This window comes from Staurois parvus, unplaced genomic scaffold (genome assembly GCF_062004578.1).
Source record: "Staurois parvus isolate SC_StPar_1 unplaced genomic scaffold, SC_StPar_1.0 ptg000409l, whole genome shotgun sequence".
Taxonomy (NCBI): domain Eukaryota; kingdom Metazoa; phylum Chordata; class Amphibia; order Anura; family Ranidae; genus Staurois; species Staurois parvus.
In genome coordinates this window covers 3,832,349-3,859,505 of record NW_028318205.1, presented here as the reverse complement: position 1 = coordinate 3,859,505, position 27,157 = coordinate 3,832,349, and the positions used below count along the sequence as shown (strand labels likewise).

At 42.0% G+C, this 27,157-nt stretch overlaps 1 protein-coding gene across 1 annotated transcript in view; it reads right to left on the bottom strand.

The window, feature by feature from the left end:
* TRAPPC12 (trafficking protein particle complex subunit 12) overlaps positions 1–27,157 on the bottom strand; it is a 185,985-nt gene that overhangs the window by 72,490 nt on the left and 86,338 nt on the right. Inside the window, exons 6-7 of the mRNA XM_089686734.1 lie at positions 18,468–18,580; positions 10,212–10,284 (exon numbers count right to left, since the gene is read on the bottom strand). Of these exons, the coding sequence (XP_089542860.1) occupies positions 10,212–10,284; positions 18,468–18,580 (186 nt within the window). The remainder of the gene's footprint in view (positions 1–10,211; positions 10,285–18,467; positions 18,581–27,157) is intronic.

The window sequence follows — 27,157 nt, the reverse complement described above, 5'->3', positions numbered from 1 at the left end:
CGCCTAGGGAAATGATAAAATTAAAAAGTGCCTTCTTTGTACTAAGCAAATAATTCATACTCCTAGAGAGATTGGTGCATTATGTTACCAGTGTCTGTATGATGGGTATACATTCATTCTTGATCTGTACCAAATTGCATTGCATGGTAGCAGATTGCATATAGATTAGTGTCCCTGTGTGAAAACTAGCAGATCTACCAGACAGGTGTATGTGTGTAGTTGCCTAGCAGTACAGTCAGCTGGAAAACTGCTGGTGGTGGCAAGCTACAATAAGTTTGTGTCTGGTGTTCAAAGTGATAACTAAAGAATTCTAGCTTGCAGGATAGTTTGAGGAAATCTCAGAAGCATGTGGCAATCTGCTCCAAAGACTTTAGAGAGTGCCAGACTGTATGCAAGATTTGTGTCCTGTGTGTGTTCAGCCAACTAGGGTTGCCCCTCTAGTGGTGCCACACATTATTGCAGTAACTGTATCCCTACAGGTTTTAACTTCCCAAACATAACTGCATATTCCTCCTCAGCTGTACCCACAGTTGCCCCCTTCTCTGACATTCTCAGCCACACTTGGAAGATGTTTTGCATTGATACTATATGAAACTGCAGCGTGTTGTCACAATTCTGTTCTGTGTAACCTGTCTCTCATGCTTCAAAGTTATTGGGAGGAAGGGGGAGGGAGGGGATTGGTGACCACACTACTGAATGGCTGCCTTAACATGGAGCTCTGATAAGCCACCGGAGAATACGTGTTCCCTGGAGCCCCACAAACGCCACTCAGCGGCGGTTTTGACCCCATCAGTTTCGGGCAACCTACAGACATGCCTCGACGACTGGGGGATTTGCCGCAGCCTGGCAAGCTGGATAGCTTCTTCCTCAGGCTCCCTGCTGGTCTCCAACAAAATTGTGCCCATGGCGGCTCACAACGCAAGGCGGGAGCTGCAGTGGATCCCGCTTTGGGAACCCAGCCAAACCAAGGGGGACACACTTGCACACACAAACAGGCTCACATGCATCAGGAGCTTCAACACCCTCTACAAGAAGCCCAGCTAAATTGAGGACCAGGAGGGACGCCTTAGATGACACCTCGGGGCTCCTGGAAATAGAGGTGATTGCACAGGATGCAGAACCCCCCACCTCACGGCCTTATGAGGATCCATTTGCAGCAATCACCACCTCAGATCTCCTAGTATCCGACACCATGCTTAAGAGCATGTTACTCTCAATCGCTACAACATGATATGAAATCATGCCTTCACCACATGCAAGTTGACATACAGAACATTGGGGACAGAGAGGATCACATAGAAGACGAAATGTGTGACTATGCTGAATCTCTTAAAACGCTAGTTGACGCACACTCTGTACATGCAGATGAACTGATGTGGCTGAAATCAAAGGTTGATGATCTAGAAGACCGGTCTCGCAGAAATAATTAAAACATTCGGGGCATTTTGGAATCAATGCAACCAGCACAGCTACCACAATTTGCGCGTGATATTTTCCTAGATGTCCTAAACGCACTCACATCAGCAGATCTCACAATCGACCAGATCCACAGGGTCCCCATACCTAACTACCTACCATCACAAATTCCTAGAGATGTTAACCTATGAGTGCATTTCTACCAAGTCAAAGAACAACTACTTGCAACATTCTGTAAAGCAGAACACCTTCCTGATCGAAGCTCTAAACTCCAACTTTTACCCGAGCTTTCCAAACATACTCTGGAAATGCGTAGTAACCTTCTCACCGTCACTAAAGCCTTGTGCAACCACAAGATTTTGCATCATTGGAAACATCCTGCTAAGCTCACGACAACACACAATGGAGTAACGAAAACCATTTCTACACTGGAAGAAGGCTTACAGCTTCTCCGCAGCTGGGACATTATTCCAGAATCACCTGTACCTCGTCCTGCACTGCATAATCCTCGCCAAATTTCTCCAGGTTGGCAAAAAGTCCCACAACGGAAATCTCTGCAAAATTACCCTCTCCAGAGAACCTAAACAACATTCAGAACTCCCACACTTTTCAGAATTCCAGCTTGCTCAACCTGCGGCTTATACCGCTACAACCCAGGCAGACCGACCACACCAGAAACCTCAAACGACATAGTCGTGCGCTGGAGAGACAATGGCTAAACTAAATCCCAAGAAGCGTTCACCCGCTATAAATCTGCCTTCTTAACGTACACTTCTTCCCTTCACGCTGCCAAACAAGCCTTCTTTATTACCCTCATTAAATACCTTCTCCTCCAGTCCTCACCAGCTCTTCTCCACTTTTAACTCTCTACTTTCTCCGTCTCCACCTCCACCCAGTACCTCACTTACCGCCCACGAGATTGCTAACCACTTCAAAAACAAGATTGACGCAATTCTTAGGGACATCGCCACTGCTCAGACACCCATCCCACTTAGCATTCCTCACACAATAACCCCCTCAACACCTTGCTCCCTTGACCTCACTACTACTGAAGAGGTCACTAAGATTTTCTCCGAAGCCCGCCTCACCACCTGCCCCCTCACGACTCCTGCGGTCCCCCTCCTCTTTCATCCTATGCTCCCTCACTCACATCTTCAATCTTTCCCTCTCCACCGGTACCTTCCCCTCCCCTCTAAAGCATGCGCACATCACTCCCATACTTAAGAAACCCTCCCTGGACCCCACCCCTGAACAACTTAAGACCCATCTCCCTACTGCCATTTACATCTAAACTCCTAGAACGCTTAGTCTACAATCGCCTGAGCTCCCATCTCACTGACAGCAACCTTCCCACCCCTTTACAGTTCGGCTTCCGCCCCCTACACTCCACCGAAACTGCCCTATTCAAACTCACCAATGACCTACTAACCGCCAAAACCAATGGCCACTATACTATACTCCTACTACTGGACCTCTCTGCGGCTTTTGACACGGTTGACCACCCCCTCCTCCTCAAGAAACTGCACTCTCTTGGCCTCAGAGACTCCGCTCTCTCCTGGTTCTCCTCCTATCTATCGCAGCGCTCCTTCAGTGTTACCTATAACGCTGCCACCTCCCCTTCACTCCCTCTCTCTGTTAGGATCCCTCAAGGTTCTGTCCTCGGACCCCTCCTCTTCTCCATCTACACCTCCTCCCTTGGCCAATTGATAAACTCCCACGGCTTCAACTGTCATCTCTAGGACGACAACAGGCAAATCTATCTCTCTACCTCTCACCTCACCCCCTCTCCAATCGCATCACCAGCCTACTAAGTGACATATCGGACAGGATGTCACTCCACTTCCTCAAACTCAACCTTTCCAAAACCGAGCTCCTAGTATTCCCCCCAGCCTGTGCCCCCCCCAACTTCTCCATCATGATCAACACCACCACCATCAGTCCCACCCCTCACGCCAAGGTACTAGGTGTAATCCTAGACTCCAATCTGTCCTTTCAGCCCCAGGTCCAATCGCTGACAAACTCATGTAGACTTCACCTCCGCAACATCTCCAAGATACGACCGTTCCTAACCTCGGAAACCACTAAGCAACTCATTCACTCCCTTATTATATCACGCCTTGACTACTGTAACTCCCTCCTCACTGGCCTACCTCATTGCAGGCTATCCCCACTCCAGTCCATCATGAACGCTGCTGCCAGACTCATTCACCTTACTAACCGCTCTGTATCTGCCACCCCTCTTTGCCATTCCCTCCACTGGCTTCCAATTGCCCAGAGGATAAAATTTAAAACACTAACACTGACGTATAAAGCCGTTCATAACACTGCCCCTAATTACATCACCGACCTTGTCTCTAAATACCACCCAAACCGTACTCTCCGCTCCTCGCAAGACCTCCTACTCTCTAGCTCCCTTGTCTCCTCCTCCCATGCTCGTCTCCAGAATTTCTCGAGGGCTTCACCCATCCTCTGGAACTCCCTACCCCAATCTATCAGGCTATCGCCTACTCTGCTCACTTTTAGGCGCACTCTGAAAACCCATCTCTTCAGGGAAGCCTACCCCGACCCCAGCTAATATTGGAATCCTCTACTCTTCCTACCACTCCATCCCCCCACAGCTAATTACCTCTTGTACCACTATCCTCTCCCTCCTAGATTGTAAACTCCAAGGAGCAGGGCCCTCTAATCCCTCTTGTATTGAACTGTATTGTTACTGTACGGTCTCAATCCATAATGTAAAGCGCTGAGCAAACTGTCGGCGCTATACAAGTCCTGTATAATAATAATAATAAATAAAAGCAGTAAGTTTGCCTTAGGACATTTTTTTTTTAACCATAACTTATCCTTATGTCTCTATGCTGAGACTTGTTCAAGTTTAAAAGTCTAACCTCTCTCTTCTATAGCTTGTTAGTTCTGAGTCAATAGAGCGCAGACATTTCCTTTTTTCAATATAACTTCGTATGTATATGTATACATACATATATATATATATATATATATATATATATATATATATATATATATATATACACATATACATATATACATATACACACACACACACATACATATCTATATCTATCTATATTACCTTCCTCATTTCATATCTACAACCAGCCATGGATCCATCAACAATGTTTGAAAGTGACCATACCACTGTTCATGACACATGGACTACCTCTTGTGGCAACGAGCAGTCTACCTACTGCCCATACTGTGGGGCAACAGGTGATGTATTATACTATCTGCTTATATATCCACTATGGGTTTTAAAATCTTGGCTATAAATGCCTGTGAGTTGAATCACCCCGCTAAACATTTCTCCTTATGGCACGAAGCACGTAATACCCATGCTAATATTATATGTGCTCAAAAGACATACTTCCATCTAAATGATACTCCAAAATGCTCACACAGGGATTTCCTGCATATCTTAGTACAAGCTGCCCTAAAAAAAGGGGAGTGCTTCTAACCATCAAAAGTTCTGTGGCCTTTAATCTTAAAGAATCTATAGCTGACCAAGAGGGTCGAAATATAATCTTATTATGTGATGTGCACCACTGTCCTTACACTTTAGTTGGAGTCTATGCCCCAAATTACCACCAATTATACATTATGCGCAAGTTAATGTCCAAAATAAACAAAATGAAATATGGTAACCTCATCCTATGTAAAGACTTAAATACAACGGTAAACCCTCAAATTGATACCACATCCCCGGTGCAGCCCTGTTTGCCTTCTCTACAACCACTTCTGCACCAGGAGGATTTATTTGATGTCTGGCGCCGTCTACATGACAGTGAAAAAGACTATACATACTTCTCAACTAGACAACACATATTCTAAAATCAATATGTTCCTAACCAATCAACACGCCCTAACTAAACTTCGCAGAGACCTTAGGGCTCTCCTGCTTGAACATCATGCCCGGTATATAAAACAATTTAAACTATGCCTTTACACCTCTGATAACAAGCCTGGCAGGTTTCTAGCTCGCAGAATAAAACATAAAGCAGCTGCAACAAGGATCTCCCACCTCACTCATCCTACCACACAACAAAATATTGTGAGCCCCCAACACATAGCAGACATGTGTGCTGACTACTACAGCAACCTATACATCTTAAAAAATGACCCGTCCACTCCCCAACCCTCAGAGACTGACATCAACTCTTTCTTAAACACAGATGTGAAGCTATACGCTAAAGTTCTTGCCGGCTGTCTTATGCACATAATGCCCAACCTAATCCAACCTGATCAGATGGGCTTCACCTCTGGTAGACAATCATCGGACGCCACCAGACTTATTATTGACATCACTCACTTTGCAGAGCTCCACCATGTGCCTTCTCTGCTTCTTTCTATTGATGCAGCGAAGGCATTCAACAGAGTTCAATGGCATTACACATGCTGTTTAACCACTTGCCCTCTGGAAGATTTACCCCTCTTCATGACCAGGCCATTTTTTGCTGTTCGGCACTGTGCTATTTCAACTGGTAATTGCACGGTCATGCAATGCTGTACCCAAACAAAATTTATGTCCTTTTTTCACACAAATAGAGCTTTTTTTTGGTGGTATTTGATCACCTCTGCGGTTTTTACTTTTTGCTCTATAAACCAAAAAAGACTGAAAATTTTGAAAAAAAAAACCAAAACAATATTTTTCAGTTTTGGTTATAAAAATTATCCAATACACTCAAAGTTAGTTATACATTTAGGCCAAATGTATTCTGCTACATGTCTTTGGTAAAAAAAAAAAAAATACCAATACATGTATATTAATTGGTTTGTGTGAAAGTTTTAGCATTTACAATCAATGGTGTATATATATTGGAATTTACACAGCTGTTACTTTCTGACTGCCGATCACATTTCTTGAAGTGCTAAAAGACCAGGGCAGTACAAGCCCCGCCCCCCCAATGACCCTTTTTTGGAAATCAGACACCCCAAGGATTTTGCAGAGAGGCATGTTGAGTCCATGGGACAATTTATTTTTGCCACAATTTTTTTGAAAATTTCATTTTTTTTTTCTTTTAACCTCCCTGGCATTCTGATTATGTCAATATTTTTGAATGTCAAAGCGGTACATTGTTTTGCATGTAAATTTGTTGTTTTATATTGTAGGTTTGTAATTCTTAGGATAAACTCACTTAAATCTGTCCAAGAGTCTAGGAAACATCCCGGATATAATAAAGTTTGAAACACAAAATCATAAATTATAATAGAATAATTATACAAAATAATAATATAATAATACATTTAATTCAATAATGTAATCAAACAAAAAACACTGAAATTTGAAATAGAGCACCAAGTTCACACATCACTGAGCTCAGTCACAGAATCCTCGCTGTCGTCACTTTCAGTGTCTGATGACGAATTTCCCCACTAATCACTACCGCTCAATTTTGCAAGTGATTCTAATTTGCTATCGCTGTTTTCTAGCTGGTCTAAAACCGCTTTGGAACTAAAGGGACACTTTTTGGATGCAATGGACATTCTCAAGTTTCCAGGCAGAAAGAACAGTAAAAGTGCAGGCAGGGCACTGGACAAAGCACTAGGAACAAAACTGAGGTGAAATAATTTGATACAGTAATGTAATCCTAACAGATTACAATGTATTGTGTGTACGTTATGTTTTTACTTCTTTGAATCTCCCGCTGGTTCCGCCCCCCCTGCGTCGCGACGCTCGCAGAGAAGGGAACCAGGATGCCGGCATCGGCCGGAGGACAAAGCGGGAGGTCATCAGGGGATCGCAGGACAAGGTACAGTGTAATCCCGTGGCTTGGGGTTACCGCTTTTGGTACTGAAAATTAACTCCGAGCCACACAAGGTTAACACAAGGTTGTCACTTAAATGATATATTGCTCCCTGCATTCCATGGGTATATGTGGAATAACACCCCAACACGCATTCTTCTACTTCTCCTGAGTATGGGGATACTACATTTGAGAGACTTTTTGGCAGCCTAGCTACATAGAGGCTTCCAAAATCCAATGACCACCTCCTGGCTTTCAAAGGGCATATTTCCTCATATCACTACCCCACTACTCACAGTTTCGGAGGCTCTAAAATGCCAGGATAGTACAAACACCACCCAAATGACCCACTTTTGGAAAGTAGACACCCCAAGGAATTTGATAAGAGGCATAGTGAGTATTTTACAGATATAATTTTTGTCACATGGTTTTGAAAAAGAAAAAATACATTTTTGTTTTCTTTCTTCGTTTTCCAAAAACATATGCCAAGAAATGAGATCTGCAAAATACTCACCATGCCTCTTAACAAATACCTTGGAGTGTCTACTTTCCAAAATGTGGTCATTTGGAGGGGCTGCTTCTATTATCCTGGCATTTCAGGGTCAACATTAGAAGCTTATGCCACTCATCATCCACTCTTGAAGACCAAGCCTTATCTGACACTTTTTGTTCACATGAAAAAACAGTTTATTCTCGAATTTGACAAGTACTCGCACCCACTTCCGCTGCGATCGCCTAGGCGATCGGAAGTAGAAATTGTCCTCCCCTTCCCTCCCTGTAGTCTTCAGGAACAGGTCTCAGAAGACTACGGGGCCATACACAAAAGCGCAGCGCTTCTCGCGCATGCGCAGTGGGCACCAGTCTGTGGACTGGAAGCTATCACAGCCGGGTGCCCTCAATGCAGATGCCGGTGTCAGGGAGAGAAGATGGCCGGTGAAACCAGCGGTGGTTAGGACACCGCTGGACAGAGGGACAGGTAAGTGTCTGTATTTTAAAAGTCATTAGCTATAGTTTTTGTAGCTGCTGACTTTAATTTTTTGTTTTTCAGGTGGAACTCCGCTTTAACCAACAGTTCTCACATGCTCAATGGATTAAAGCCTTTAGCTCTATATATTCAGGGAATCAAAACACTAAACATAGGGAATTAAATATAGATGGTACTACTCCCCAGTACGCATATCTAAATTGTCCTCCACTGGCTTTCCTATGTGTTAGAAGGAATGCTGACAGATAGGATCGCTGTACCATATGCTTTGGTCATGCAAATGTTTATCCAGTTTTTGGCACAAAATATCAACAATCTTATCTGATATAACTGGGTTCCTATTGTCCATTGATGCAGCCCTAGACCTGCTTAACCTGGGAGTGGAGCAATGGCCAACCATTACTACCCATATCGTCCTGGCTGCTAGAACTGTGATTGCGCAAAATTGGAAATCACAGATGTCCCCTAACCCCTCAGAAGTTTTTCCTTGCTAAAAATTAATTTCTCCTATGAAAAAAACTTTGCCATAAGCAACCATTCATATTCTTCTTTCTGAAAGACCTGCCAACCCTGGATAGAGAATGGAGTTCTGTTCATGAAACCTGACTCTGAGTTTAATGTATCCTATGGTATCTTATAGTACTATTGAGACTATGTTATCCATCCGCCATTGTCTAGGGATCCTAATGAGCTGTGTAAGATTATCATATGCTTGTTAGTTTGTTTTCTCTTCTTTTCTACTTTATTTCCGGAGCCAGAGAAAATTATTGGGCAAGGCTGTATTGGGCTGTCATAGAAGGCAATATTGGCACCAATGAAGAAATAGGTCTGGAGAGTGGGAGGAAACAGGAGTACCCAGAGGAAACCCATGCAAAGACATGCTGGTAGGATAATTGGCTCATGTCAAAATTGGCCCTAGTATGTGTATACATGAATGTGAGTTAGGAACCTTAGATTATAAGCTGCTCCTTCAGGGAAGGAACTGATGTGAACGTACAAAATATATGTAAAGTGCTGTGTAAATTGTTGGAGCTACATAAATACCTAAAATAAACACATTGATCTTCATTTTCATCGGCTTAAATTTAGGGCCGCTTCAGAATATAAAGAATACGTGTGGTACAACAAGAATATGGCTGCCAAATGAATGTCAGAGTTAAAAATGATAGCCGCTCAGATGGACAGCTGTGCCTCTTGTTTTTTGCATGCAAAATCCATGTTTTAACTACAGTCCATTTCAGACACTCTCTGCAAAAAGGAAACTGGAATGTGGTTGCTTTGGCAATGCCTTCACTTCATATCTGGTGAGTGCCTAAGTACACTAGGTGGCAGACAAGTATTGTGCAGAGGTCTACCATCAACATAAATGAAAGCCAGTATGATGGAGCTAGGATTTCTCTGGCAATTAACTGCTGGTTTCCAGGCAATTTCACCAAGTCATCAGCAGAGTATACAGTATCCAACAGGAGACTGCACCAATGGATTGAATTACAATTAAAAAAAAATATTTGTAATTATATTTGCCAGGATATTCTTATTATATGTAAGAATACATAAGGTCAGGTTTACATGAGGATGAGGAGAGAAAACCGTCCTGAAAGCCTGTTCACAAACTCATGACATGTGCGATTCAGAAGCGGTTCCCACAAAAGTCAATAAGCCTGTGATCTGCACCTAACCTGACCACACTGCTCAGAAATCGGACAGGAATCTTTTTCAATCCGCACCGAGTCCGCTCTGCCAGTGCACTGGACGTATGTGAACAGGCACCATAGGAAGCAATATTATTTCACATGTCGTGCAGACTGGATGCGGTTCAAACCTCACCCAATCTGCAAATATGTAAACTTGCTCTAACAGAACAAATGAGTGCTGTCTTGGGGAATCTCTTAACAGAATTCTTACATTAAAGGCTGATCATATGACCTGTGTGCACTTCCTCCTTGCTGTTTTACAGCCAAGTAAAAGTGCATTGAGGTCACATGATATATGGGTACAGTGTAAAAATAAACCACTAACAACTAACCTGGTGACTGCTGAAATACACTTACCTTGTCTATTACTATTTGTCATAGTGATCATGCTTCCATCTTCTGCAAACCCTTTCTCCAGGTTTTCCAAAATCTAGAAATGATTAAAAATAGGCAGAAAATTTGTATTTAAAGGGTCACAATACCTAAAGATAAGTTTGGAATAACATGCTTCCTAAATATGTAAACAAAACAGAAGAGGACATTAATGGTAAAATCACTTGCTGCTTTGTACAGTTCACTGTTGTTGAATTGGTTGATGAACCTTAAACTGAACTCTAGGCAGATATAAAAGTTACTAATTAACACAGCTCTGTATTCATTAATACATTATATTTTTTAATGCATGCAGTGTAAGTACCTGGTATCAGCCTCCTGCAATTCCACCCTTCTCATGGTAGCTCTACATCATGCTTTAACACCATCAGAAGAATACTATGCAAAGGATCTGAGATTAGGCCTTTTGTATTATCAGTGAATTCTTTGGCATTAAATAGAGTGGCCAAACTCCATGTCAAGGGGCTAGCTCTGAACTGTATAGAGAGGACGTGATGTAATTGCAAATATTGATAGAAGTCCTGATTAGGCAAAGAATATTCCCCCTTAAAGTGGAGCTCCAGTCAAAATGTAAAAAAATAAAAGTCAGCAACTATAAAAACTGAAAAGCCTTTGGATATCCATTGTATATCTGAAAATTGATAAGAACCTAAAATACAAAATATGCAAAATACGTGGGAACAAGGTGTCAATGCATTAAAGTGTTTGTTTACCAATGCCAGAAGTCTGCCAAGCAAAATAGGTGAGTTGGAAGCTTTGGTACATGAACAGAACTATGATTTAATTGGTATTACTGAATCTTGGCTTCATTCTTCACATGACGACCATTAATATTCCTGGCTATGTTCTCATTCGGAGAGACAGGGTAAATAGGAAAGGTGGTGGTATCTGTCTCTATGTGAGAAGTGATCTCAGAGCCAGTGTGAAAGAGGACATAGTTGATGGAATGTGATGAGGCTGAAGCATTATGGGTGGAACTGCACATGAGGGTGCGTACTACAAAGGTAATCATTGGAGTTTGTTATATGCCTCCCAGTGTTAATGAGGAGGTGGAGACTCAGCTCCCTGCACAGATCGAAAGGGCTGCAAGGGCGGGGACAGTGATAATAATGGGGATTTTAACTACCTGGTAATCTCAAACCATGCAGAGCTTATTATGAATGTCTATATAATAGAACATCTTGGTATCAGTGACCATAACATGATTTCATTTATTGTTAGCTGCAAACAGCAAGTACATACAGGAAAAATAAAAATGCTCAATTTTAAGAGAGCTAAATTTCCAAGGCTGAAAGCTGCTCTCCAAGACTTAGGGAGGGAATGTTGGGATAAACGAACACAACACAGAAATGGGAGTTCTTCAAAAAGACTGTATGTGAACACACTGAAATATATATTCCCATGGGCAACAAGTTTAAAAGGCTAAAAATCAAACCCATGTGGCTTACGGCCAAAGATAAAAAAAGGTATAAATAACAAAAGAGCTTTTATTCAATATAAAAATGAAGGAACGCTATCATCATTTAAACATTACAAAGAATGTAACAGAATATGTAAAAAGGAAATAAAGGCCACAAAAATTAAAACGAACGGCAGATTGAAAAAGATAGCAGGACCAACCCCAAAACATTCTTCAAATATAGTAATAGTAAAAAGGTTCGGTCCGAGCATGTAGGCCCTTTACAAAATAATCTAGAGTGGGTGACTGGGGACAAAGAGAAGGCAAATATATTAAATATCTTCTTCAGCTCTGTGTATACAAAGGAGCATGGGGGAGCTCTTGTCCATAATGGGCATGGTATTGACACAGCTCCATATGATCCACATTAGCTCACAATTGATATGATCCAGAAATATTTAGACAGAATAAAGGTGAATAAAGCACCTGGACTGAATGGCATACACTCACGGGTCTTTAAACAATTGCGCTCTGTCATTTCAAAGCCATTGTTTCTAATTTTTAGGGACTCTTTAATGACTGGCATAGTACCACTTGATTGGCGTAAGGCCAATGTGGTGCCAATATTTAAAAAGGAGTCCAAATCTTTACCAAGTAATTATAGACCTTTTAGTTTAACATCAATAGTTGGGAAGATACTGGAGAGTTTAACAAAAGACCACATACTGTAGATGTGTTCTTGCTGGAAAAAAAATGTTTTAGCAACAGACAGCATGGATTCATGAAAGACAGAAGTTGTCAAACAAATCTGATTTCTTTTTATAAGGAGGTGAGCAAAACCTTGGACAGAGGGGTGGCGGTGGATGTGGTATACTTAGATTCTACAAAAGCGTTTGACACAGTTCCTCACACACGGCTAATGTGTAAGGTAAAGTCTACAGTCTTGGAAAAATCAATATGTAAATTGATAGAAAACTGGCTAAAATATTGTATTCCGAGAGTAGTGGTTAATGATTCATACTCTGAATGGTCTGGGGTCATCAGTGGTGTACCCCAAGGTTCAGTGTTGGGACCCTTACTTTTTAATATATTTATAAATGATATAGGGTCTGGGATTAAAAATAATGTTTCAGTCCTTGCAGGTGACACCAATCTGTGCAGTGGAATAACGTCCTTACAGGATGTCTCCAACTTACAAGCTGACCTCAATGCACTGTTTAATTGGGCAACTATGTGGCAAATGAGGTTTAATGTTGATAAATGTAAGGTTATGCACTTGGGGGCTAAGAATATGCATGTATTATACATACTAGGGGGGGTACAACTAGGGGAATCAATGGTGGAGAAGGATCTGGGAGTTCTGGTAGATCACAAGCTTAATAATGTCATGCAATGCCAAGCTGCAGTTTCTAAAGCGATCGAAATCCTCTCTTGTTTTAAAAGAGTTATATACTCCAGAGAAAGAGATATCATATTACCCCTGTACAAATCATTAGTAAGATCTCATCTGGAATATGCAGTTCAATTTTGGGCACCAATTCACAAAAGTACATTGCGGAACTGGAGAAAGTACTGAGAAGGGCAACCAAACTGATAAGAGGCATGGAGGAGCTCAGCTATGAGGAAAGATTAGAGGAACTGAATTTATTCTCTCTTGAGAAGAGGGCATTAAGAGGGGATATGATCAACATCTATAAATACATCAGTGGTTCATATAGTGAACTCGGTGTAGAGTTATTCACCCTGAGGTCATCACAGAGGACAAGGGGGCACTCTTCACGTCTGAACAAAAAGAAATTTAATCTCCAAACACGGAAAGGTTTCTTCACAGTAAGAGCTATGAAAATGTGGAATGGGCTCCCTCAAGAGTTGGTTCTGGCCAGCTCAGTGAATTTCTTTAAAAAAAAAGACATGGATTCTTTCTTAGATACACAGAATATAACTGGATACTAACATTTATAGGTAAAGTTGATCCAAGAAATATCCAATTGCCTCTCGGGGGATCAGGAAGGAATTTTTTCCCTGCAGGAGCAAATTGGATCATGCTTTGATGGGTTTTTTGCCTTCCTCTGGATCAATTGTGGGTATAGGATTATTACTTTTTTCTTATGGTTGAACTGGAGGAACTTTTGTCTTTTTTCAGCTAGACTGACTATGTAACTATGTAAAATGCCAGACACTGTTAAAACGTATGGAAGTGATAAGGATGCTGGCATCAGTTATGGCAGTGGTCAGGATGTTAGCATGAGGTAAGGCGATGATCAGGACGCTGGTATGACATATGTGGCGATTAGGATGCTGGTATGGTATGGCGGTGATAAGAACGCTGGTATGGGGTATGGCAGTGATCAGGGCGCTGGTATGGCATATGGGGTGATTAAGATGCTTTTATGGGGCATGGCGGCCATTAGGATGCTAGTATGATGGTGATCAGGATGCTGGCATGGAGTATGGGGTTATCAGGATGCATGGCATATGACGGTGATCAGGACGTTAGCATGACATATGGCACTGATCAGGATGCTGGCATGGCCGTGATCAGGATACTGGTATGACATATGGGGTGATCAGGACGCAGATATGGCAGTGATCCGGTTGCTGGCATAGGGTATGGCAGTGATCAGGATGCTGGTATGGCAGAGATTAGGGTGCTGGTTTGAGGCATAGTGGTGATCAAGACACTGGTATGGCATATGGGGTGATTAGGATGCTTTTATGGGGCATGGCGGCCATTAGGATGCTAGTATGATGGTGATCAGGATGCTGGCATGGAGTATGGGGTTATCAGGATGCATGGCATATGACGGTGATCAGGACGTTAGCATGACATATGGCACTGATCAGGATGCTGGCATGGCCGTGATCAGGATACTGGTATGACATATGGGGTGATCAGGACGCAGATATGGCAGTGATCCGGTTGCTGGCATAGGGTATGGCAGTGATCAGGATGCTGGTATGGCAGAGATTAGGGTGCTGGTTTGAGGCATAGTGGTGATCAAGACACTGGTATGACATATGGGGTGATAAGGATGTGGTATGGGGTATGGCGGCGATCAGGCTGTTGGTATGGCAGTGATCAGGGTGCTGGTATGGCATATGGAGGTGATCAGGGCGTTGGCATGGGGTAGGGTTTTGATCAGGACACTGGTATGGCGGTGATCAAGACATTCGTATGGTGTATGGCAGTGTTTTTGTGAGTACTGGGACAGGTGCTGGCTGTATTATTTATTTTTCCGACACTGAGGAAGTGATCAGGGATACAGAGGCTGGCTGGCACAGTAGTCTGTGAGTGTACATGCAACCTGACAGCATGCCTGTGCACCCACAGGCTGCTGCATCGGTTCTCTCTGCTTTCACAGTGAGAACAGAGAGAACTGATCTTTAGTTTCAGTTTTTAGTGTTTACTATGTGATTAAAACAAAAAGCAGCACTCAATCACATTAATATCAAGTGTACTTAATTAGCATCCTGTGTTTAAGTATAACACATGCACCAAGGAGTTAAATTAATCCATATAATACATATATCAAAAAGTGAAATTTAAAGTCCCAAAGTGAACAAAATTTAAAGCAAAGTCCTTTCACAATCCAAATTATTTAAAGAGTGTCCCCACACTTCAACTTCATGTTGGACAAAGTGCTCATCCACCACCAAGTAACACCATTAGGGAGCCTCTTATCAGATGATTCGGACCATTACGTTATAAATGGTCTTAAGCGATTCAATCCTATAGCCAATGGTTCTCCAGGCACATAGACCGTCCACCACCATGATTTGACACCACAGTAGGCATCGCTTGTTTGAGTATGCCAGATTTTGAACCCAAGTTCAAGATCAAACATATTCAAACAAATGATGCCTACTGTGGTGTACAGCAGTGGTCTCCAAACTTTTCAAACAAAGGGCCAGGTTACTGTCCTTCAACCTTTAGGAGGGCCGGATTGTGACCAGTTGGGGTGGAGAATGTCCTGGGCCCAACATAAGTGAAAATAAACATGGGGTAGCACAGTGGCTAAATGGTTAGCACTTCCGCCTGGCAGTACTCAGGTTGCTGGTTCGAATCCCAACCACAGCACCACCTGCCTGGAGTTTGCATGTTCCTCCAGGGGTTTTCCTCCAGGTACTCCGGTTTCCTCCCACACTCCAAAGACATGCTGGTAGGTAAATTAGACCCTGTCTAAATTGGCCCTAGTATGTGTTTGTATGAATGTGGGTTAGGGACCTTCGATTGTACGCCCCTTGAGGGTTAGGGACTGATGTGAATGTACAATATATATGTAAAGCGCCGCGTAAACTGACGGGGATATATAAGTACCTGAAATAAAATTAATTAATGTGGTACTATTCCTCCCATTAATACCCATCATTGGTATTAATGGGAGGAATAATGCCCCATCATTGGTATCAGTGTAAGAAATCGTGTCCCATTGCTGGTGTCAGTGGGAGGAATAGTACCTCATATCACTGGGAGGAATAGTGCCCCAAGTACCGGATAAAGGCTAGCAAAGGGCCACATAAAGGCTAGCAAAGGGCCACATAAAGGCTAGCAAAGGGCCACATCCGCACATCGGACCACAGTTTGGAGACCCCTGGTGTAGAGTATGTTAGAGCTGAACTCTAGGCAGATTTAAAAAGACACTTATTAATTGCAAGCAGTGAAAGTGAATAAAAATGCCACTTGGTATCAGCCTCTTACAATCCTTGTTCACCAGTAATCAGAATAGGAATGGTCCAGCACAAGAAGCCAGTTCGTTATGCTGCAGGGCTCATATGCTAACAATGAGCATACTGATGGCAGGAGGGAGCAGAGTGACAGACAGATGGGTTTTTCAAAGAAGTTATAGTGTATCCATTGCACACCTTACAGGCTTGCTCACAGTTCATGCAGGGTACTATAGTGGATTGATCGATGGTGACATACAATCATAAGAAAATAAACATCCTCACCAACACGCCTTGGAACAGTGACAATCTCTTTCCTTTATATGCATAGAGCAACAGGCATCACACACCCACGTTTCAGGAATTTTCTCCCTTAAAAATATCAGCTTATGATGCCTGTTACTTTATGTGTATAAAGAACAAGATTATCACTATACCAAGGTGTACTGGTGAAGATCCTTATTTTCAGATCAGCTTACCTGCTGCTTCCAGTCACAGATTAGAGGTCAGAAAAAGCCTCCCAAATGTTACTCATCCTTCTCCCCACCCCATATGAAAGGTACCCATTTCCACTTCCTCAGTTCTTGCCTAGGTGACAATGATGTCTGCTTGGGCCCCCCAGCACCCCCCCTCCCAGGAGGCAGTAGGACCAGTTTCAGTGCACCGCGGGAGCAAAATAATGAACGGGGACCAGGAATGATTCACCAGGATTTTACTGCTGGCTCCCCAACCCAAGATGTAAGTGCCAGGGACCCACAGCGGTGGGAAGAGTTGGCTGCAGAAAGACAGTGCTGAACCCCTTGGACTGGTAAGCATGTGATTTTTAAAATCCGCCAGTTACAGTAATTATAGCTGCTGATTTTTTTTTTTTTTTCACTGGGTGAAGTTTTTCCTTAACTGCAGCACATTAAAGTTAGATCACCCTTCCTGCCAGAGAGGGATGTGTTGTATGACCATGCTGTGCAAATTGCAGGATTGGATGGACAAAAATGCAAATCCTTTAGCTTCCTTATATGGAATTTAACATTGTATTCACTGCAGCTGTTCATCTTTAAACACTTATAATGAAAGTGTTGTCTCTCACTCCAAGGCCCTGGTGCCCAACCTGCAGCTCTTTGGATCTTGTTGGGTGGTCCTTTACAGACCCCAACAGTCAGTAGCTGGAGCTTTTGAAAAGAAGCTATATTGTTATTGTATTGATTTCCAACAGTCTCATACTGCATAAATCCAGTTTCTGACTGTCCCCTGCAGTGTCTTCAGTCTCCATCCACACCTGTTGCATGTCCACAGTCTCTAATATTTTGTAAGGTCTGACAGTCTTCTGCCATATACTGAATTTTATGTGCAGCTCTTTGAAGCCATAAGGGGTCATACTTGAGGCCTCCTATACCTCATAGGTTAACAACCACTGCATTAAGGGCTCATTCACACAGCCAAAGAGGTCTGTATACCATGAAAGAAGCATAGAATTCTGCACTAAGCAGTACAGGTACTTCTGTTAAACTACCTCTACAAATCAATGAGAGGTTATGGCGGTGTGCTGGTAACTGCACATCTGAGCATTTATATGTACACAGGGATGGATGTGCGCCCCTGGACATAAATTATCTGCCTACAGGGTACACACTTGTCCCTGCATTCATAGACACTTGGAGGTGCCATTACTAGTGTACACCTGCAGTGTGTCAATGATTTGTACAGGCGGCTGTACCTGTACTCCTGGGTGCTGAAATATATACTTCTACGCATGGTGTACAGTCCTCAGTGGCTGTGTGAATGAGCCCTAAAAAAATACTAGCAGGCTTAAGCAAATTTTAAGCAGCACTGAAGCTTGCTGAAGTACTGTCATTATGATCAGCGTTTAACATCCCCAAATTGGAGCTAAAAATTGCTTCACGAAAGCTGCTGAAAGATTACTGAAAGCTTTGGAAATGCCTTGTAAAATCATGCAGTATACACTGCTCTTACACAAAACAGAGTACACATTTACAAGACGTGGGAGAATAGAGAATCTATCCATTTACTATGGGTGATAAAAACGCTCTTCCCTTAAACCATTTTATACAGGAGGCACAACACAAGGCTGCACAGGATTCTGACCATTTTATAGTCTTAGGAAGGTGATTAATAAAAGAAGAGTCCCATGTCGCACCTACCTGCAAACAAATGGTTTTCATACTATGCAATCGGTCAAGTGTCTCTTGAGGACATCCAAGGTACTGTCGCAATTCAGCATGTAGAATCCGCATAGAAAATGGAACCATGGACCCTGAAGAAAATAATACAGGAAAAAGTATTGGCATACTATTGTAACATAAAAATTACGTTGCCATTCTCTGAATGTTAAATAAATAAATACAAATTATTGATTCATTGAAAAGCATGATAGTGATTTAAACTTAGAAGTCAATGAAATTATTAAATTAACTGCAATTCATAACACAAAAGTTGGGTTTTCTTTGGAACAGGAGGTAAAGTGAAATCTACTAGGGACACATGTTCGGTGACATCTGTCTGAGAGGGGATTTTCCTCACTCCAGAGATTGTCTCTCACTTCTAGGCATGTCTTCTGGACTTTTGGTAAAGGGGAATCTCCCCAACTTCAAGTTGCGCCTCCAGGAAAGGTGATGAAGCGAAATCTACCCAACAGGACAAAAAAAGTACCAGGGGCTTTTAAATAAACTACAGTTGTGCTCAATGAGTTTGTTAGTTCCAACATGGATGCACTGAGCAGGCTAGATACTGAGCTATGGGGAGCAGAAAAGAACTGTAAAAAGACCTGCATAACAAGGAAATGGAACTCTATAAAGTGAAAAGGATATAAAAATATATTTAAAGCCTTGAATATGACAGTCAGCACTGCTCAATTATTTAGTAAGAAGTGGAACATTCAGAGATCTCTTGATATCAATCCAAGGTCAGGTAGACCAAGAAAGATGCAGCCACAACTGCCAGAAGAATTCTACAGGATGCAAAGAATAACCCACAGGTAACAGGAGAAATTCAGGCTGCTCTGAAATCAGAATGTGTGGTTGTTTGAAGGAGCACACTACGACAATACTTGAACAAAAATAAGCTGCATAGTCGAGTTGCCAGAAAGAAACCTTACTGTGCCAATGCTACAAAAAAGCCTCGTTACCATATGCCTGACAATACCAGGACATGCCTCACAGCTTCTGGCACACTGTAATTTGGAGAGACGAGACTAAAATAGAGCTTTATGGTCACCACAAGTGCAATGTTGGGAGGGGGGTCAACAAGGGCTATAACAACAAGAATACCATCCCCATTGTAAAGCATGGTGGTGGATCACTGATGTTTTGGGGATGTGTGAACTCTAAAAAGGCACGGGGAATCTTGTGAAAATTGATAGCAAGATGAATATAGCATGTTATTAAAACATACTGGCAGGCAATTTGCATTCTTCTGCACGAAAGAAGCTCTTGGACTTTCCAGCATGAAAATGACCCTAAGCACAAGGCCAAGTTAACCCTTCAGCGGTTGCAGCAGAAAAAGGCGAAGGTACTGGAGTGGCCATCAGTCTCACTCAAAAGCACAAGTCTCCTCCCCCCCTCCACTGTCATGTTTGGCAACTTTTGGTGGTGGTGGGGGGGGGGGGGGGGGTGGTGGAGTGCGTACATGGTTTTGACAGGTACTCTCTCCCACTTCCGGCTCAGTTCGCTGCGGCAAAGTGAGCTGGAAGTTCAGCCCCTTCCTTGCTCCCGCAGTCTCCTGGGAGCTTTCACAGGTCCCAGGAGACTGCCGGACCAATCAGGAGGTGTGACTCGCGCATGCGTACTGGGCATCAGGCTGTGAAGTCGCAAGCTGTCACAACCCGGTGCCCACAGTAGAGATGCTGGCACCATGAAGGACAGAAGGGACTGCGCGGGTGAGTACATTGTTGGACCTCGGGACAGATGAGTGTGTGTTTATTAAAAGTCAGCAGCTACAGTTTTTGTAGCTGCTGACTTTCAATAAACACAAAAATGGCTGGAGCTCATCACTTGCCCTCCAGAGGATTTACCCCCATTCCTGAAAAGGCCATTTTTTGCGTTACGTTTTTTTTTTCCCATACACAGAGCTTTGTTTCGGTGGTATTTGATTGCCGGGTGTTTTTTATTTTTTCCGCTATGAAAAGAAAAAAAAAAAAAAAAGGACAATTTTTTGAGAAAAAAAAAAACAAATCTTTTTAACTTTTTGCTATTAAACATGTCCAGTAAAAAAACAAAAAAAAAAACAAATTTCATCATAAATTTAAGCCAAAATGTATTCTGCTACATCTTTGCTAAAAAAAAATCCCAATACGTGTAAATTATTTGTGAAAGTTATAGCGTTTACAAATGGCGGTCTATATACTGTTTTTTTTTTTTAATTTTAATGAATAATGGCGGTGATCAGCAACTTTAAGAGGGACTGTGGTGGGCATTCTGACACTGGGGGGGAACTGACTTGGTGTCACTGACATCCCCAGTGACACCAATACAGTGATCAGTGCTAATAAAAAGCACTGACACTGTACTAATGGCACTGGGTAGGAAGGGGTTAACATGTGGAGCGTTCAAAGGGTTAACTGTGTGTCATTTTACATACTGGGCTGTGTTTGTGCTTCACTGTAAGCACGCTGCTTTGCATGGTTGTGCCATGCAAAGCAGTGTGCAGGAGCTGACAGGGGAGAGAACTGTTTTGTTTACAAACAGTTCCCCATCCCCCTCCCCCCCGTCGGAGACGCTCGGCAATCACCGGGAGCCAGCGAGTGATAACCGGCCAGGACCCTTTGATTGACAGCCGAGGCCAGGAATAGCAGCGCACCCCCTACCTGCAAATGCAAATCACGTATAGTATACACACACACACATATACACACGTGATTTGCACACCCGTGCCGCCCTGTAACAGTACTTCTGCTATATGGCGGACGGGAAGTGGTTAGTATCATGTTTTTAGATTGTAAGCTCCAAGGAGCAGGGCCCTCCTAACCCTCTTGTATTGAATTGTATTTTTGATGGATTGTCTCCTGTTCTATTGTAAAGTGCTGAGCAAACTGTTGGCACTATATAAATCCTGTATAATAATAGTAATAAGGCTCTCTGGAGATATCTTAAACGTGTGGTTCATGCAAGGTGACCAAAGACTTTGCACGGCCTGGAGGCCATTTGCCAAGATGAATGGACAGCTATACCACTTGAAAGAATTTGGGGCCTCACAGACAACTATTACAAAAGACTGCACTCTGTCATTGATAAAAGGGGCAATACACAGTATTAAAACTAAGGGTATGCAGACGTTTGAACAGGGCTGATTTCATTTGTTTACTTGTTGCCATGTTTTGTTTTATGATTGTGTCATTCTGTTTTGACCTACAGTTGCATATGAATCCCGTAAGAAATAAAAGAAATGTGCTTTGCCTGTTCAGTTATGTTTTCCATAAAAATGGTACATACTGTATTTTACCAATTCTCCAAGAGTATGCAAACATTTGAGCACAACTCTACAATCAAAACTATGAAAAAGAAAAAAAAAAGTGTTTTGGAATTAAAGCTTTCTAAAAGGCACTTTTTAAAAATTTAAAAAAAACAGTAAGCATGTTATATGTGCCTGCTCTATGCACTGTTATTGCCCATCCACCCTATCTCTATTTTGGGGAGCAATGTGCAAAAAGTTACATGGTTCTAGAAAGGACTTCCAAATTTAATTCACTGATGTGATCAGATTTACAGTAGACAGACCATCTTAGAAGAAAATCCTCATAAAGAAACACCACAGCAAAGTGGTGCAAAGAAAATATCTTTGTGGTCTTAGAGCCTCTAAAAAAAGGCTAGAGACAGCACTAGTAAAAATTAACAGGCTGACCCTCAAATCAGAGGCAATGTTAGCAGACCTGGATCTGGAGAGTGCTCTGCAGTTAATGTAACCTAAATCAATCTGGGAGGTGTCAACATGCCCGAAGGCAATTCCAGATTTATCCCGCAATCGGCCACTCCAGTTGAGACTGGTCGCGACACAGTCCACAAGCGAGGCTGAGACCACCCGTACTGAATTGCTGCAAGTCAGTGGATAAGTCAACAGCAGCAGTTGATGTACAAAGATTCTGATTAAGGAAAAATTCAAAGGTTAGTCTTTACAACAGAATTGAAGAAAAGATCCACCCTCCTATGACACTAGCAAAAAACTGAGGCATGTTGGCAATAAGAGGGGTAATATCCTGGGTTGGCCTACAGTTTTTTGTACGTATAACCCAAAGGTTTAAGAATTCATGTGTCATAGTTACATAGTTAGTCTGGCTGAAAAAAAGACAAAAGTTCATCCAGTTCAAACATTAAAAAACAAAAAAAAAGTTATAATCCTATACCCATAGTTGATCCAGAGGAAAGCAAAAAAAAACAGCAAAGCATGATCTAATTTGCTCCTGCAGGTGAAAAAATTCCTTCCTGATCCCCCAAGAGACAATCAGATATTCCCTGGATCAACTTTACCTATAAATGTTAGTATCCAGTTATACTCTGTGTATCTAAGAAAGAATCCAGGCCTTTTTTAAAGCAATCCACTGAGCTGGCCAGAACCAACTCTTTAGGCAGTCTATTCCACATTTTCACAGCTCTTACTGTCTAGAAACCTTTCCGTATTTGGAGATTAAATCTCTTTTCCTCCAGACGTAAAGAGTGCCCCCTTGTCCTCTGTGATCACCTCAGGGTGAATAACTCTACACCGAGTTCACTATATGAACCACTGATGTATTTATACATGTTGATCATATCCCCCCTTATGTATTATACATGTTGATCATATCCCCCCTTATGTATTATACATGTTGATCATATCCCCCCTTAATCTCCTCTTCTCAAGAGAGTCCCTTAACAAACTTAAAATAAATATAAACGGTTTATGTTAGTGTTATCGGTTGCAAATTCAGTCTAAGTGTCACCAGCCTCTACCTTGCACCTGATCACCATGGCACGGACTGACTGCTGAAGTCAATCAGTGCATTTGGCTCACATAGAAGGTAAGGTCAATGGTGAAGAATTAAAAACCCTGTCACTCCCCTTCGTTAGTGTCCCAAGAAAAACCTTTAAACCTTTTCACCACTCAGGAAGTGAAGGAAACTCTCCAACATTAACACAGACAGAAGTATTTAATTAAGTTAAGTAGTGGAATGCTAGCACCCCAGTCTAATTCTTTTGGCTGTTGCAGATTTTCCTCAACTTTTTGTCTTGTAAAACATTGACTTTCTGGTCATGGGAAGATCTTAGAGCCCTGGGTAGCAGTAAAACCAGCATTACACTGTGCTTTAATGCAGGATGTCCTATATTTTCAACGCAGTGCTTTGGTGTGAACTAGGCACACTGAAAACCACATTTTTCTGGTTATTGTGCTGAGCCTGCATTGAACAACACTGTCCAATGTGCCCCAAGACACATGGAGGTTGATTTACTAAAACTGGCAGAGTGCAAGCAAAATCTGGTGCAGTTCTGCATAGAAACCAATCCGCTTCCAGTTTTTTTTTGTAAAAGGTTAATTGAAGAAGCTGAAGTTAGAAGCCAATTGGCTACCATGCACAGCTGAACCAGATTCTGCACTCTTCAATTTTTGTAAATGCACCCCATGGTGTGAATGGGTACTGAATGGTTTCAAAAGCATCTGAAATGCAAAACGGAATGCACATCTCAGCATGTTGACCCAGGCCCTTCAGACAGAAGCCAGGTATAACCTCAATCTGTTTTTCATTGTCATGGCAGGGGAGCAATTTTACTACTATACCGCAAGCACAAAAAAATAAAAACTTGGTCCTATGAATAGCTGGGAGATGAGAGATGACACGGGTGCTTTATTATGCAACATCCTCCCCTCTTCTTGTAAGAGCTATTTTTAGAGCTGGGAAGGACAATGCATTGTGAGATTTGGGCATGAGAGCAGACAGGCTCTGTACCGAATGCTATCCTGGGCATGTTTAATGATAAAATGTGATGAAACTCAAGGGGTTGTTTTACAAAACTGAACAGGCAGACCTGACCCAAGGCAGCCAGCAGCCCTGCCACAACCTAGGTTGAGTGCATACTAATTAGAGCCTGCAGAAAGCAGTCTGCCAAGCAGAACAATGAGAGATTCACAGTGACAGCTTTGTCACAAGTCATCATTTGGGACAACGGTCAGCTCTATGGGTCCATATTACCACAACAAGCACCACATACTGGTGTAAAAAATAGAATACATAGAAAGCATATCATTAAATTCATAAACTGTATTCCATGTGTAGTTTATTTTATCGAAGGCGTATTTCTACAATATCTAGGGATTGATACAATCTCCTCATCAACCATGATGATGATGTAGTTGTGTTATGTACGTTTCACCTGCCATGACTCACTTTGAAAGACACTCTTCGTTTGTTTATATCTAGGTTTTCCCATTGCTCATTATTAGTGACCTGTGATCTCTCAGACCTATTATAGATCACTTGACAGTGACTTAATAGCATTAGAACCTATAGCACTGTCATCAATTAGAAGATCAGGTGAGAAGATTGGAGGATTGATGACAACCATAACAACTAATCCCTGATAAAGTCAAGGGAGAAAAGAAAGAGCATACATTTTCTATGTCCACCCACAGAATGCTGGGATGGGGGTGATTGTAAAGCTTAGGCTTCCTCTGTGAATTTATATTGTGATGTGCATCTTTGTATTTCTGTGGTGTTTTTCTCACTGGGGATTTAAATTCTTAGGAGGTGAAGCAGCAATCTTGGGCACATGCATTTCAGCCAATTAACCTACCAGCATGAGAAAACCACAAGCAAAAACATGAAAACTCCACGTCGATGGTATCCTGGTTGGCATTTGAACTGAGGACCTTCATGCTACAAGGCAGAAGTGTTAACCTTTAGCATTTCTGTAGTGGGGTTTTATTTTAAACCTGCAGACAGGACCTTTTTTTTTTTTTTGAGCCTGTATTTTGATTTTAAAATCATTGTAAACCAACATTCAATCTGGTATGTCTACAGTAGTTTTGCAAGGCAGAGGCATGGGAGATTAAACAGCAGCTGTAGTTATGAAAAGAAAAATAGCAAACAAGTATTTTGCAATGGTGTTCCATGCATCCTTGAGGCCCAATCGTTACATCACTATCCCTTGTACTATATGAGTTTGCCACTGGTTAAAAACCAGCTCAACAAGAAACTAACTTATCAGCTGCATTCCAACACAACATGAGTAAAATACTAATTTAACCTGTAATTGATGAAACATTAGACGCTACTGCCAATATTGACTGGGTTGTCCGAAACCCTGCAGCTGTCAACCATCCATCATTGCTACCACTTCTTCTTGCTGTCAGTCCATATATTGACTTCCCATCTTGTACTGAATTCAATGCTAAACTTTGGCTCTAACAGTGATGCGGTCAGTATTGATGCACAGAAATTGTAAATGTTGGTAGTCCTAGATATGCCTTTCATTTCAACCACAGACTCATATGCTCCTGGGATCTCTTATCCTTTCAGATTACTATACTGGAGCTTTGCCTTTATAATATATATTCCTCCATATTGCATTTTTTCTAGTGAATTATTATAACAGGGCAGGGCTGATTTTTTTTATATAATATAGAATATAAATGGTCTAAACAAAATCAGTTCCACAAAACTTTAAGGTTTCCACTTTCATGTAAAAAGTAGTTCATGTATTTAGCCCCCCAACACATACTATGTTCAATTCATAAAGCTTAAATACCAGGAAAAGGATACTTATTTTAAAAAGTGAAAGTTCTTTTCAGTTCAGTCAAGAAAACTACAGTCATGGGGCTACAAAAGTGTTACTTAACCTTGTGTTAAAGCTTGTGTTGTCCACCATTTGCTGAAATGTAGCACAAGCCCCCTGCAGGCGTAAGGGCATTTTATACACAGTAGAAAGGACCTTTTTGGGTAGTGGATGCTGTCTTATTTGGCACCTGCCCTTTGTATTCCTCAGCATGGGGAAAGCATCAAAATTTGAGATCTCATTCAATTTCCTGAATTAACTACAGAACCTTAATGATCCATAAAGCTTGGAAACTAGGACTATTCGGCTGCACCACTCAGTTTTGGCTTCCTCAGTTATCCCAATTTCTAACATTTTCTATACCGGTTTGGCAAATGCCTGTCTGCGATCTGAAATATATATTTATTTTGAAAAAGAGTGTACAAGTATAGGCAACGAGTAGAAAACACAGGTTAAATAACTATTTGTCTACCCGGCACTTTTACACCCTTCGTGCCCAGGCCAATTTTCAGCTTTCAGCGCTATCACACTTTGAATGACAATTGCACAGTCATGCAACATTGTACCCATATGAGGTTTTAATAATTTTTTTTTTCACACAAATAGAGCTTTCTTTTGGTGGTATTTAATCGCCACTGGGTGTTTTATTTTTTTGTACTATAAACAAAAAAAAAGCACAAAATTAAAAAATAAAAAGTTTTTCTTTATTTCTATTTAAAACTTTTGCAAACAGGTAATTTTTCTTCACTGATGTGCATTGACAAGGCAGCACTGATGGGCACTGATAGGCAGCACTGATGAGGTGGCACAGATAGGCAGCACTCACGGGCACTGATAGGCCGCACTGATGAGATGGCACTGGTGGGCATTGATGAGGATGCACTGATAATGCTGCACTGATATGCAGCACTGCTGGGCGGCGCTGACTGGTGGCACTGATTATCAGTGCCGATCTTCTCTGTGACATTTGCCGGTTATCAGCAGTACTTTTCTCCCGCTGTATTTACTAGGTGATCTGCTGTGTCATTGGATACAGCCGATCAAGTGGTAAAAGGCCGCTGTGATTGGCCTTTTAGCTCATCATGTGATCAGCTGTG